At 38.8% G+C, this 12,577-nt stretch overlaps 1 protein-coding gene across 5 annotated transcripts in view; it reads right to left on the bottom strand.

Annotated features, from left to right (window-relative positions):
* Positions 1–12,577, bottom strand: part of SPATA5 (spermatogenesis associated 5) — a 203,044-nt gene that overhangs the window by 157,923 nt on the left and 32,544 nt on the right. For all 5 annotated transcript variants that reach the window (XR_004985562.2, XR_006740678.1, XM_045576591.1 and 2 more), the window contains one exon: positions 7,626–7,780. Coding sequence is in view for 3 of the 5 variants with exons in the window: in XM_045576591.1 (XP_045432547.1) it covers positions 7,626–7,780 (155 nt within the window). In the remaining 2 variants the exon portion in view is untranslated. The remainder of the gene's footprint in view (positions 1–7,625; positions 7,781–12,577) is intronic.

Raw genomic sequence — 12,577 nt, 5'->3', positions numbered from 1 at the left:
ATCTTGGCTCTGAATCCTTTCCTAGCCAGAACTCAAGAACCGAGGTTGCTGAACCCAGGTCCAATCTAACTTGGTACCACCGCCACCAACAGAATGGTTTAATAATACTAATGTAAGATGAAAGTGAAAGAGGAATGAGCCAGGTTAAGAATAGCAACTTTAAAAAGCTCAGACTTCATTTTAGAGATGATTAAACAGGTAGAGATACTGATGGCTTTTAAGCCAGGTCAGTAATTTCTCATGGAAATAGCACTCTAATAAGTACTGGAACACAAGGACTAACAGGTGAGATCAGATGAATGTGCAATTTCCCCATTCCTGTAGCAGGGGATAAGAAGAAGTGTAGTGCCACAAAGAACCACATTAACCCTACCAATAATCTCCTTTGCTCCAAAGGAAAATATGTTTTTAGCAAACACTCATCAAGTTTTATTGAGTTCTGATCAACTACACAAGTGCAGCATTATTAAAAATTTCCTCAACATTATTTATAAAGTCAAAAGACACCCATAAAAAAACCACAAATTAAGAATTTGCCGTTTATATTTAAGGAAGTGTCTGATTTCACCAAAGTTAACCAGGATCAGAACTGAGAACAGAAAATGGTGATTCGCCAAAACCAGTTTGGCACAGTGGATAGAGCATCGGCCTGCGAACTGAAAAGTCCCGGGTTCGATTCCGGTCAAAGGCATGTACCTTGGTTGCTGGCACATCTCCAGTAGTAGTGTGCAGGAGGCAGCTGATTGATATTTCTCTCTCATCGATGTTTCTAACTCTCTATCCCTCTCTCTTCTTCTCTGTAAAAATCAATAAAATATACTTTAAAAAAGAAAAAGAAAAAGAAAATGGTGTTTCTTCCACCAACTTTTGTATCTCTTCATTTCTGCTCCTATAAAAAAAGTCTGAGAAAAGTAAGGTATAAAAAGAAAAGTGGAACAAAAGAGTTAAACTTCTAAAATATGTAATAAGGCTAAAACTACAATCTTGATTTTGGCACAGAGTATTTCCTGGTTAAAAGTAATCTACTTTCCCAAATGTGCCTTCCTGCTCAACTGTTATTACTTAAAACTATAAAAATGTACAAGAGAAGTTGGCAGGGAAGACTGGGATCTTGGGAGTGATAGAAGACACTCTTCTGTCTAGACAACAAGAACCCAAATCAAAAGAAACCGATTTCAAAAGCCCTGCCAAGAACCAATGTGGAATTAATAGAATTTCCACAGGTTGTAATATCTATTCCAAAAAAAGCAATCTGTTGTTTAGGAAAGCATCACAGAAACTCTCAATTCTTTGAATCTGTAAAAAAGAAAATATAGAATACAGTGCTGTTTTTAAAATACAGAAACTCAAATTCTTTCTAATTATCCCGAGGGTATATGAAGAGTGAACTGTAATTATGGTCAATTAAACTATTTAACTCAAATCTCTGCACCAGAAAAGTAATGCTAATGAGCTCATCCTATGAAATTCAACTGGCTTGTCACATTCTGATAATCTCCTCTCATCTAAAAAGGTGCCAAATGAAAATACACCAGTAAATTTTGAATATGAAATTAGTGAAGCAGAAAGCCTTTTGATTATTTATACAATTAAGAAGTTTTCTACTTTCTAAAATGGGAGTAAATAAGGAGTGTTGGTTTAACTAATGACGTGTGGTATACAATCAATGTGACTCCTGACTACTTGGAAGTTTAACCTGGACCCAAGTTCACAAAGGGGTCTGGGGTCCTGAGGCTCCGTTTGCAAAAGAAATCATAGGTTCACATGAAAGTAAAGCCCCATCTTCTTATTGGCTTTTAGCTTACTCTGAACCAAGTGTCTAAATTATGAAAAATGTAAGCCAAAGGGAGTATCACAAGTATAAAGACAGATTACTTCCAGATAATAAGTAATAAATCAAAACTACATAAAATGAAATAGGGAAAGCCTGGGAGTCAGGAAGGGGAGGTTAAGATTCATAAATGAATTAAGTTTGATGACAATTAATTGGTATATATTTGGTTAAGATTACTATTTATCAGTAATAATTGCTAGGGTGTAAATACAATAATAATGTAAAAATACCACATACTGAAAGCATATTTTCTTTATCTTAATGAGAATTTTTAATAGATTAAGGAAATAACATGTTTCTGCAGAAAATATAAAGGGCTATTCTATATCCTTACAGAGTAGACAGCTTAGCACTATTACAGGCATCTTAATTCCAAAAATGTTATATTAATTGAATAAACAGTAAGGATCAAATTTCACCACATAAATCAACTGCCTTATAAAATATGAAAAATATGAAGACTGTGGATAATAACCAAGTATATTATATTTTGGTATAAAAGGAAGATGACATACTTTTTCAGATATAAGTGAAACAGACCATCTAATACATTTTTCCACAAAAAATTATATTCACTCATTCATATTGATTGAATATTGATTGGACATCTCTTATGTGCTAGTCATATGCTAAATACTAAGGATAAAAATAAAAAGAACCTCTGCTCTCTTAAAACTTAAAATCCACTTAAAAAATCATCAAGCTATAGCCTTTTGATAAAAATTGAACATTTTTATAGGAAGAAGATATTACAGTTATTTTTCATTTTCTTTTTAAAATCTCTATGCATCTGAAAATTAACCAGTATTATTCCTGATAATAATTTTGTCTTGTTTTCTTTATGTTTTGTGTTTTTGTTTTGTTTTAGAGAGAGTGGGAGACGGAGAGACAGAGAGAAATTTGATGTGAGAGAAACATCAATTTGTTGCCTCCTGCACGTGCCCTGACCAGGAACGGGAGGAGCCTGAAACCCAGGTATGAGGTATGTGCCCTTGACTGGAATCGAACCTGGGACCTTCCGGTCCACAGACCAACATTCTATCTAGAGCCAAATCTGCTACGGCATTCCTCATAATAATAAAGAGGATCTTTTCAGTCAAGAAAATAAACTGTAGTAGAGTTAAAAAAAGAAAAAAAGAAAAAAAAAGAAAAAAAAAAGGACTAAAGTGACAATAAGATAAAATTTTGTTTAAGCTCTTTCTAATTTAAAAATTTTATCACACAATTATACTAGTAAATTAGAGCAATCTTTTTGAAAAAAAAAAAACTTAGCTTTAAAAAGCAGATATTTTAGTCTGTTAATTCAACTTCCAGGAATCATAAATGCAGATTTGGACACAAATCATGTTTATAACCATTTTAGGGAAAAACAAAAAGCCTAAATATTTGAGAATGGAAGGGTAAAACAAATTACAGTTTATCTAAGTCTATTATTTGGCCATTAAAAAGATATTAGCCAATAAATGTTAAAATAAAATGTTTACCATATAATTTTAAGTGAAAAAAAGCAGAATATAAAATTATATCCTATACTAAAATATCCATCTACACAGAAAAAAAAATCTTTAAAATCTATAGGAACTGTAACAAAATATCTCTGAGTGAAAAATTGAACTTTCACAATACATATTAGAATATTCAAAGATTCTAGGAATTCTTGTGGTAAAGAAATGCATTTGACTTTAATTACCAATTAATTGTAAAATGCATTTGACTTTTAATACACCAACTGGTATAATCACCATTTCAGAATGTTAAAAAAAAAAAAGGGGGGGGGGACCATTAATTTAAGTAAGTGGCTAACACTTACGGTCTCCTAAAATTAATAATGTATTATATTATAACTGGCAACATTCCCATCTTAAAACATTTCTTTCAAAGTTAAATATAAATAGGCAAGTGTGACTTCAAGGTTTTAATTTCACACACTAAAATCTCTTCTCAAAAGATGTTGAATGCTCAATTTACTATTAAAAAATGTTCACAATTAAATAGCTACTTGAAACAGGTTTTCTATAGCAAAATAAGCATTAAACGTTCTGCAGAAATAATTTGGAGATATTTTTGTAGATATAGTAGCCAGAAATCAGAAGGTGAAGTTTAGGAATCCAATTATAGAAATGTTGACTTCTCAGGAAATTTTACAATCTGAAGTGGCATAAAAAGCAATATAAGAAAGTCCTCTGACCAGGGCTAACCACGCCGGAGCTCATGAGTAACATCACAGGACACCATGGCCCCATGCCAAACCATAAAGTGCCAAATGGAAAATGGCACCAGTCCATGGATTGTAAATACTGTATCAAAAGAAAATAAAGGAAAAAATCTTTCATTAGCTCAATTAAAAATGCTGTTATAGTACCAGTTCCTGCGATGAATAAATCAGTTCAGCAGGTCCAAGAGCTGACAGCCACTGTTTAAACACATTCTCCACTGGCAGCAACTTGAAGTTTAAAACCTCACTGTATGTTTCCCTAGTTCCTAAAGTTTTTTTTAAACTGAAGTGTTTTTGGATGGTGTAATTGATTTATAGCCCTATCATCTGAAATTTTCACATGTGGCATTTTATGGTTAGCATCTACCTGACCCATTATACTATGCAACAGTAGCCAATAAAATTAAGATAAATACTGCAAATAAAAGTATTCATTCCAATGTGCCCAAACTTTAGACCATAAATTCCAAAGAAATGAAAAGTTTCTACTAACCCAAATTAACCATTCACTATTTCATAACCCTATTTGTAAAATTATTCTTACTAAATTAGCATGTTCTCCAACAGAGCTTCTGAAAAACTCCAAAGGTAGGCTGTAAGTTCAGTAAGTAAATTTAAAAATGTTTCAAAAAGAATTCAAAACCACAGTAAGTAGCCTAAACTAGCAGGTAGGCCCTGGGGATGTTCCCATCTCTTGGGCACTGTTTACAAAATAATTGTGTTCTTTAAGTTAACAAGTGTATCACTTAGCTTTTAGTGGCTAAAACAACAGACATATTATTTCTGACAATTCTGAGGGTTTACTGGGGTTCTGATTTGGGCAACTTCGATTGGGGTGGCAACATGTCTGACAATTGGGTAGATGGCCGGACTAAGGGGATCTCAATTAGGAGGACTTATCTCTGCTCCAATGATCTCTCATCCCCCAGGAAGAGAGCACAGGTTTCTTCAAAGACAGCAAAAGCTGGCAAGCCCCAAGTGCTTTCAAGCTTGCTTGCATCATGACTGTAAATATCCTATTAGCAAAAGCAAGTTACATGGCAAGTACAGATTCAAAAGGGAAAAAACTTAACTCTATCTCTTTTATGACAGGTACTACCCTGTTTCCCCAAAAATAGGATAGTGTCTTATATTAATTTTTTCTCCCAAAGTTGCGCTAGGTCTTATTTTCAGAGGATGTCTTATCTTTCCATGCGCTAAGTCTTATTTTCGGAGGATGTCTTATTTTCGGGGAAACACGGTACTACAAAGTTACAGTACAAAGGGCAAACACACAGTAATGAGAAAATTTTGTGGTCATTTTTAGCAATCCGACACACTGCAAAATGCACAAGTCCCTGTTCCAAATAGTCCATGGTCAAATAAGTGTCCATAACAGCTCTTTTGACACTTCAGTCTCTATATCAAAAGACTAAGAAATCCTGCAGCAAAGAAATACAGTTGATTTTATTTACACCAGCATTTCCCAAACTTATCCTATATGGTAAAACCCTAATATGCAAATTGACCAAATGGCAGAACTTCTGGTCACTATGATGCGCACTGACCACCAAGGGCAGATGCTCAACACAGGAGCTGCCCCAGTCTGTTGATTTGCTATCTTTTGAGTCTTTTACTTTTTAGCTTACGATTAAAAAATGTTAATGACCAAGAAAACTGTGAATATTAACGCATCTATACACAATGAGGCAAATGGTTCAAAATTACATCTACTCTCTAACAAGGCTCTATGTTTTCAAATAGCTATAATGTTATAAAAGAGTGTCTCAGCAGCAACAGGACTACTTCAAAAGAGAAATTTAAATGGTCTGATATTATAGAGGCAAAAGGAAAGAACAGTCCAAAATTCTACTCTTCTATCAGAACTCTCCTAAAACTGATAGAGAGCAATCTGTTAACTTTTCTTGAGCAACACAGAGACACAGTTCAGTCAGAAAAGCTTAGTGGCCCATCCTCTACCGCAATACCACCAATACTTTGTTTCAATGTTCATTTTCCAGAAATCTATATCTATACATAAAATAGAGAAATATGCTAATTAACCGGGATGCCATAAAAGGTCAACCAGACAGGAGGAAGTTGTACATGCAGCATCAGGGGCAGGGCAGCAGGGGCCTCCGAGTATGTGTTCTGAGGGAGGGCCTGATCAGCAGCAGCTGGGGCTGCTTCAAGGGCCGAAGAGGGAGGCAGGCCCAAACCAGCAGTGGCCACAGCTGCTGCAGGGCCCAGGGAGCAAGGCAGAGCCGGACCATCCACTCAAGGGTGGGTGGTGCTGTGAGATCTCAAATCATGCACTGTGCTCCTAGTCCTATCTAATAAAGTTGGAATATGCAAAGTGACGCAGCTGGGCCATTGCGACTACGACTCAGGCATTCCGCACCGCCTCTGGGCAGTGCGTGAAGGCAAAAGGCGGCTCTGGGCCAGCATAGGCGGAGGGCAGGGGCCAGAGCGAAGGCCCAGGTCCTGGGTACCAGCACCAGGGGAAGGAAGGCCTATTCTTGCATGAATCTTCATGCATCAGACTTCTAGTATTAATATATAACCGGCCCACTTGGGACACAGAGGACGTAACAGATGATCCACACAGAAAAGGTAACTTCTTGCCCTTGTGGTGATTAGATTGAGAACTTTGCAAAGACTATCTATGATAAACTAAATGTAAAAGGACCCCACAATCCATCAGGCATCATTAGTAGAAGGCATCATAACTAGAAGATATTTTTGTTCTGAAATTAGCCTCATTGACATTTTCTGATAAAACTAAACATGCAATTAGTATGCTACCCAGCACATGCATTCTTGGACATTTATTCCAGAGAAATGAAAACTTACATTCACATAAAACCTGTACAAGAATATTCATGGCAGCTTTATTCATAATAGCCCCAGAATGGAAACAGCCCAGATATCCTTTAACAAACAGGTGAGTGGTTAAACTATGGTACATATACCACAGACTACTACACAGCAATAGAAAAGAACAAACTATTGATACACATAACAATTTGGATGCATCTTTAGGGAATTATATTATGTGAAACAACCTAATCTGGAACTGCTCTATACTATATAATTACATTAACATTTCTGAAATGACAACAGTTTAGAGATGGGTGTAGAAACAAGGTGGGTGTGATTATTATATTAATAAAAGGGCAAAGCAGGGGACCACTGTGGTGGTGGTGCTTTTTAGCATCTTGATTCTGGCAAGATGCACAACCTTTACATGTAATAAAACTGCATAAGTGTAAATATACACACTCATAAATGAATACAAGTAACTCTGGGAAAATCTGAATAAGATCAGTAATTACAACAATATAAATATCCTGCTTGTGATAATGTACTCTAGTTTTGCAGATGTTACCACCAGGGGAAACTTGGTAAACAATACACAGGATCTCTCTATAGTATTGTTTAGAACTGCATTGAATCTATAATTATCCCCACAAAAATTTCAATTAAAAAAACATTTTTTTAAAGATTAGCCTAGGAAGGTAGTTTCCCTGGAGTCATAGTTTCTTTCAGAGTTGAATTCAAACAGTGTGGCATGCATGGGGGGTACAAATGACTTACTCTTGGGACATCAACTGCAACCTCCCTCATGGCACTTGGCCTGATTTCATTCATTCCCTGCAAGAAATCATTCAGAGTGATCTTCACCAATGCAGCCAGCTTGCTGTCAGGGAGGTTAGGCTGTTTCCTCATGACTCTCCGCATGGCACTGAGACCTACAAAGAGCAAATTAACACAATATTTATCTTTTATCCCATAAATACAGACTGAACCATTACCATTAAAAATAGCAACAACCCAAAACCTCATGCGGATTTTAGCATTCAAATGTGTTGTGCTTGTGTGTATATATGGGGGTGAGAGGGTGGAGAAGAATATGGAATAATGTGGGGAATAAAGGCAAAACTCCACAGGCTTAGTTTGGTAGGGAAAATACAACAAACTGATATAAAATAGGAAAAGACAGATACTTTAGAATTGTGAAATAAAACAAAACAAAATACATAAAAAAGACCATAAAAGTTCATCAAAATAATCTGTTTGAAGAATTTCCTTTAACAGGATAAAATATTAAAATAATAACATAGGTTTTGCTTCTGAACTTTTGTCAATATATTCAGACCAGAGCTACAAGTTTGGCAAGGTATTATTGACAGAACATCTGAAAGGAAATACTCAGCTGGCAGGTTAGAAATATAGTTTTGGAATTCCAAAGGAAGCCAGGCTTCAGTGTTATGTTCTATTATAGGATGGAAGAGACCTGTAAGGGGATTCTAGGGGCTGTCACCCAGACCTCTCTCTGTGTCATTCTGTGAAAATTGAGGTTCAGGGAACTGGTGCAAATGCCACTGCTCTGGCTGCTTCTCCTGCTTTCAGTAATATTCTGTCCTTTGACAGTGGCCAGGAATACTGTGTCTTCTATAAGCACTTGGGAAACTTGTTAATTTGCAAGTAGGGTAAAAAAAATCTCAGACTCTTCTGCCCTAGCTGGTTTGGCTCAGAGGATAGAGCATCGGCGAGTGAACTGAAGAGTCCCAGGTTCAATTCCAGTCAAGGGCTCGATCCTCAGTGGGGGACTTGCAGGAGATAGCTGATCCATGATTCTCTCTCATCATGGATGTTTTAATCTCTCCCTCTTCCTCTCTGAAATCAATAAAAAAATATATTTTTTTTTTTAAATCTCAGACACTTCAGAGCTCTTGAAACAAAAATAAAAGTTTATGTAAAATTAGGTTGTTTTGCTGCCCAACATTCTTTTTAGCTAAATGGTGCAATAGCATAGAAAACTAACTAAATAAACCTTCAGTAATAAGGTGCTGTGTTGTATTCAATATCACCTTGTGGCCTGAAAAAATTTAACCAGTTTTTAAAAAAATCTTCCATAAATGGAAGTACTCAAAACACCACAAGGTCCTGTTCTTCAGGTCCCAAGTAACTATATGGCAATACTTGTCAATATTTCTAATTTAGACCAGATACCTTACTTATACCAGTACTGAGATACTAAAAATTAAAACAAGAGAAGTGGTCTAATAATTTTCCAGCATGCTTACATCATGTAAGCACAAAGTTTAATAATAAAGGAGACCAATTATTTTCACTTGAAGAAGGGGTTTGGAAAGAGCAGAAAATATATGCTTTTTAAAAGGATACACTAAAGCAGTGGTCGGCAAACTCAGTCAACAGAGCCAAATATCAACAATACAATGATTGAAATTTCTTTTGAGAGCCAATTTTTAAAACTTAAACTTCTTCTAATGCCACTTCTTCAAAATAGACTCACCCAGGCGTGGTATTTTGTGGAAGAGCCATACTCAAGGGGCCAAAGAGCCGCACGTGGCTCGCAAGCTGCAGTTTGCTGACCATGGCACTAGAGGTCCGGTGCAGGAAATTCATGAGGGGGGAGGGTATCCCTCAGCCCGGCCTGCAATGACCCAAGTGTTGTGCACCTAGCCTGGCCAGATGCCAGGCTCACGAATTTCAAACCAATTCATCTATCAACTCAAAAACTATGGCTATAATCTCAACTGCTATCTGATTTTAATCCTCCTGAGTATTTATATATTCTCTTCTCTCATCCCTCCCAAAATTAATCCTAGAGTTTTAAGAACCTGGAAACTTGGGCAAAGGAGAAAACAAATAAGAAATCTGAAATCTTAGTTCATTACCTCAACTAAAACCAACAGTGCATTTTTGTTTGTATTGGCCCAACTCAAATGATCAGATCATGTGAATCACAAAATACAGGTGTCCTTACTGACTGTGTGATGTCGAAAGTGTAATTAAGTGTGCTCTTTCTTGGTGGCAGTGTCATTTACTCTACACTTAAACGTTTGTATTTCTTTAAGCTCTCTCTTTGTTGTACAGGCACACATCACACAGTTGCATCATACTCAGATTCACCAGATGGGACTGGGGAGTGTGTGTTTTCCCTACCCATCCTCAGTGCTAGCTGTCAGATGCACTAATCATAGCTTCCTTGCTGCATCTTCTGTAGTGGAATGCAAGCTCCTGGCAAGAACAGCGCCCAGTGAGCATTCCTGACGGACGCACTGTTTGCTTTAGCCAGGGGCTGGGCTGGAAAGTTTCCTCTAACCATGAACATCCGCTTTCAATACCCGGAGCTGGCAGAGTGCAGGCTGGCTGGGTACCCACTAGAAGGGGAAAGGGTTTTACACACACTCTGCTACGCTGTGCGACCTCAGGAACAATCTCTCAGCCAAACTCCTCCAACCCTCTTGGACAGGCTGTCCAAAGCTCTCAGGCACTTAGAGAATGCTGAGGTTCCCTCTCAGCGAAAGAGAGTGGGCTTGCCCGGCTGGAAATCTGGACACTAGAGATAGACGAGGATCCAGGAAGCAGGGACGCAGGAGAGAGCTAAACGCAGGAGGCAAAAGAAGAGCGGAAAGGAACGGGGTGCAGGAGAGTGTGGGTCTCAGGAGCTGGCAGGGATGTAGGTGAGAGCCAGACACTGTAGGGAGCTTGGGTAAACGGGACGTCAGAACCAGTGGGTGCAGAAAGGGGTGCATTTACAGGAACCAGCAGGTGCCCGGGAGGCACTAGCTGGGAGATCTGCAGAGGACTCCCCAGAGCCTCTGAACTATGGGTGTGAGGAGAATGCGGAGAGTTGGAGTAGGGGTTAGAGCACATGTGTCAAACACAAGGCCCGCGGGCCAAATCCGTCCCGCCAGGCCTTGCAATGTGGCCCGCACCGCGCTGTCATCACTGCACTCCGCTGCGTTTCCATCACAATGACAGTTTATGACTGTTCAGTAAACCATTCGGCCCGCGATTTAGGCTGGATTTTAGATTTTGGCCCCTTCTCTGATTGAGTTCGACACCCCTAGGTTAGAGGGATACAGCTAAGGGCGTGCCTCTGCCCAGGTTGGCTGCAGGAGTCTGATGTGAGGCTCCAGAGGTTGGCTTGGGGGAGTGGGAGCGGGGTGGGATGGGTTTTGGGTGCCTCGGCTGCAGGCTCAGCACACTCAGAAACATGCTGAGGTCCTGGCAGCTATTCCAGCAGCGGCAGTGGCTCCAGCTTGCCTCCGCTGGGCTCCAGCAGCGGACACAGCATGCAGCTCCAGCAGGGAAGGCGCCTGGTGCCCACGCCTCCAGCTCCACACCACGGCTGCCCTGATCTGGACATGACATCCCTCCGTGGGCCCAGCGGTACTGACCTCTGAAGTATTCCCTAAATGTGGCCCAACCCCACCACACCCTTTACCCCCGGCCTCCACAGCTCAGCATGGGCACAGAGCGCTAGCCCTGGGAACCACCAAGCCCAGTAACCTGTCATCAGCTGCCCCTCTCCCCAACAGCACAGCTACCACAGGGAGACTGCTGGTGCCCGCATTGCCGCCTACTTCACTGCTGCCCCCACCAGGGCCCCACGCCGCTGTCACAGCAGTGGACAGCCAGCATGGGCCTGCTGATAACACTCATGCTGTTCATCTGCTTGACTTATTGCAAGCTTCCTGGCCCAGCCACTGCCATATTTGTCCTGTCAATTTGCATATTCCCTTCTTATTGGCTGTGGACGCCCCACCTTTGTTGTGGAATTACGATCAATTTCCATATTTCCTCTTTATTAGATAGTATTATAAGCACATGTTTATAAAACAACAAAACTTCTGCACTTTCAAATACAAACTATAGAATTTAAGATCTGGGTAAAAACTTGAGGTCTATGAGGATAATAAGAAAATAGCAGTAGTTCACAGAGAAGACAGAAAAGGCAAAAGATGAAAAAGACTTGAGTTTTCACAATTAAGAATAGTAAAGTACAAAGATTGATTCTATGACAAACACAGCACAACTTAACATATCCAAATAATAGGTAAACATATTCACATAAAATATATGAAATATGTCATAAAAATTTGTGGGATGCTACTAAAGCTGTACTTACAAGTACAGTGACAGATATAATGCACATATTAGCGAAGAAAAATGGATGAAAGTCTAGGAGGTGCTCTTCTCAGCTAATATCAGGGACATCTAACAGTTTAGTGGAGATTAGTGACTGTTTAGAAAACCCTTGCAGAAATCATTTAGTATATTCCTCTACTTCACAAATGATGAGAGACTACAAGGTGTATCCAAGTTCAAGAAGTCAGACTTGAAAAATGATTGATATTAAACTGATAACATAGAACTTAAGGACAAAGAGGCAGCAGAGTACTCCAGGCAGAGAGAACAGCATAAACAAAGGCCTAGGGACAAGAATTAGCTTAACTCTTGAGACTAGGAGGCCCTGTAGAACAAGACAAAACTCCTGTTCTTAACGAAGTCACTTTTAAAAATATGAAAGGACATGTTTTAAGAATATGTTTTAAGTAAACCTAAATCCAACTTTATTAATTTGTTTGTAGCTATATGAGAAGATAAAGTATAGTAGACTGCAAGAAAGGAACAAAGAGCAATGTGGAAGTTACAGATATGCAAAAGCTGTAAGACATAGGCCTTCAGATGTTACATGAATATCAGAGCTTGCAATTTTAAAGATCCCTGGA

Source organism: Pipistrellus kuhlii, unplaced genomic scaffold (genome assembly GCF_014108245.1).
Source record: "Pipistrellus kuhlii isolate mPipKuh1 unplaced genomic scaffold, mPipKuh1.p scaffold_m20_p_8, whole genome shotgun sequence".
In the NCBI taxonomy this organism is placed as follows: Eukaryota; Metazoa; Chordata; class Mammalia; order Chiroptera; family Vespertilionidae; genus Pipistrellus; species Pipistrellus kuhlii.
This window is presented reverse-complemented; position numbering and strand designations above follow the sequence as displayed.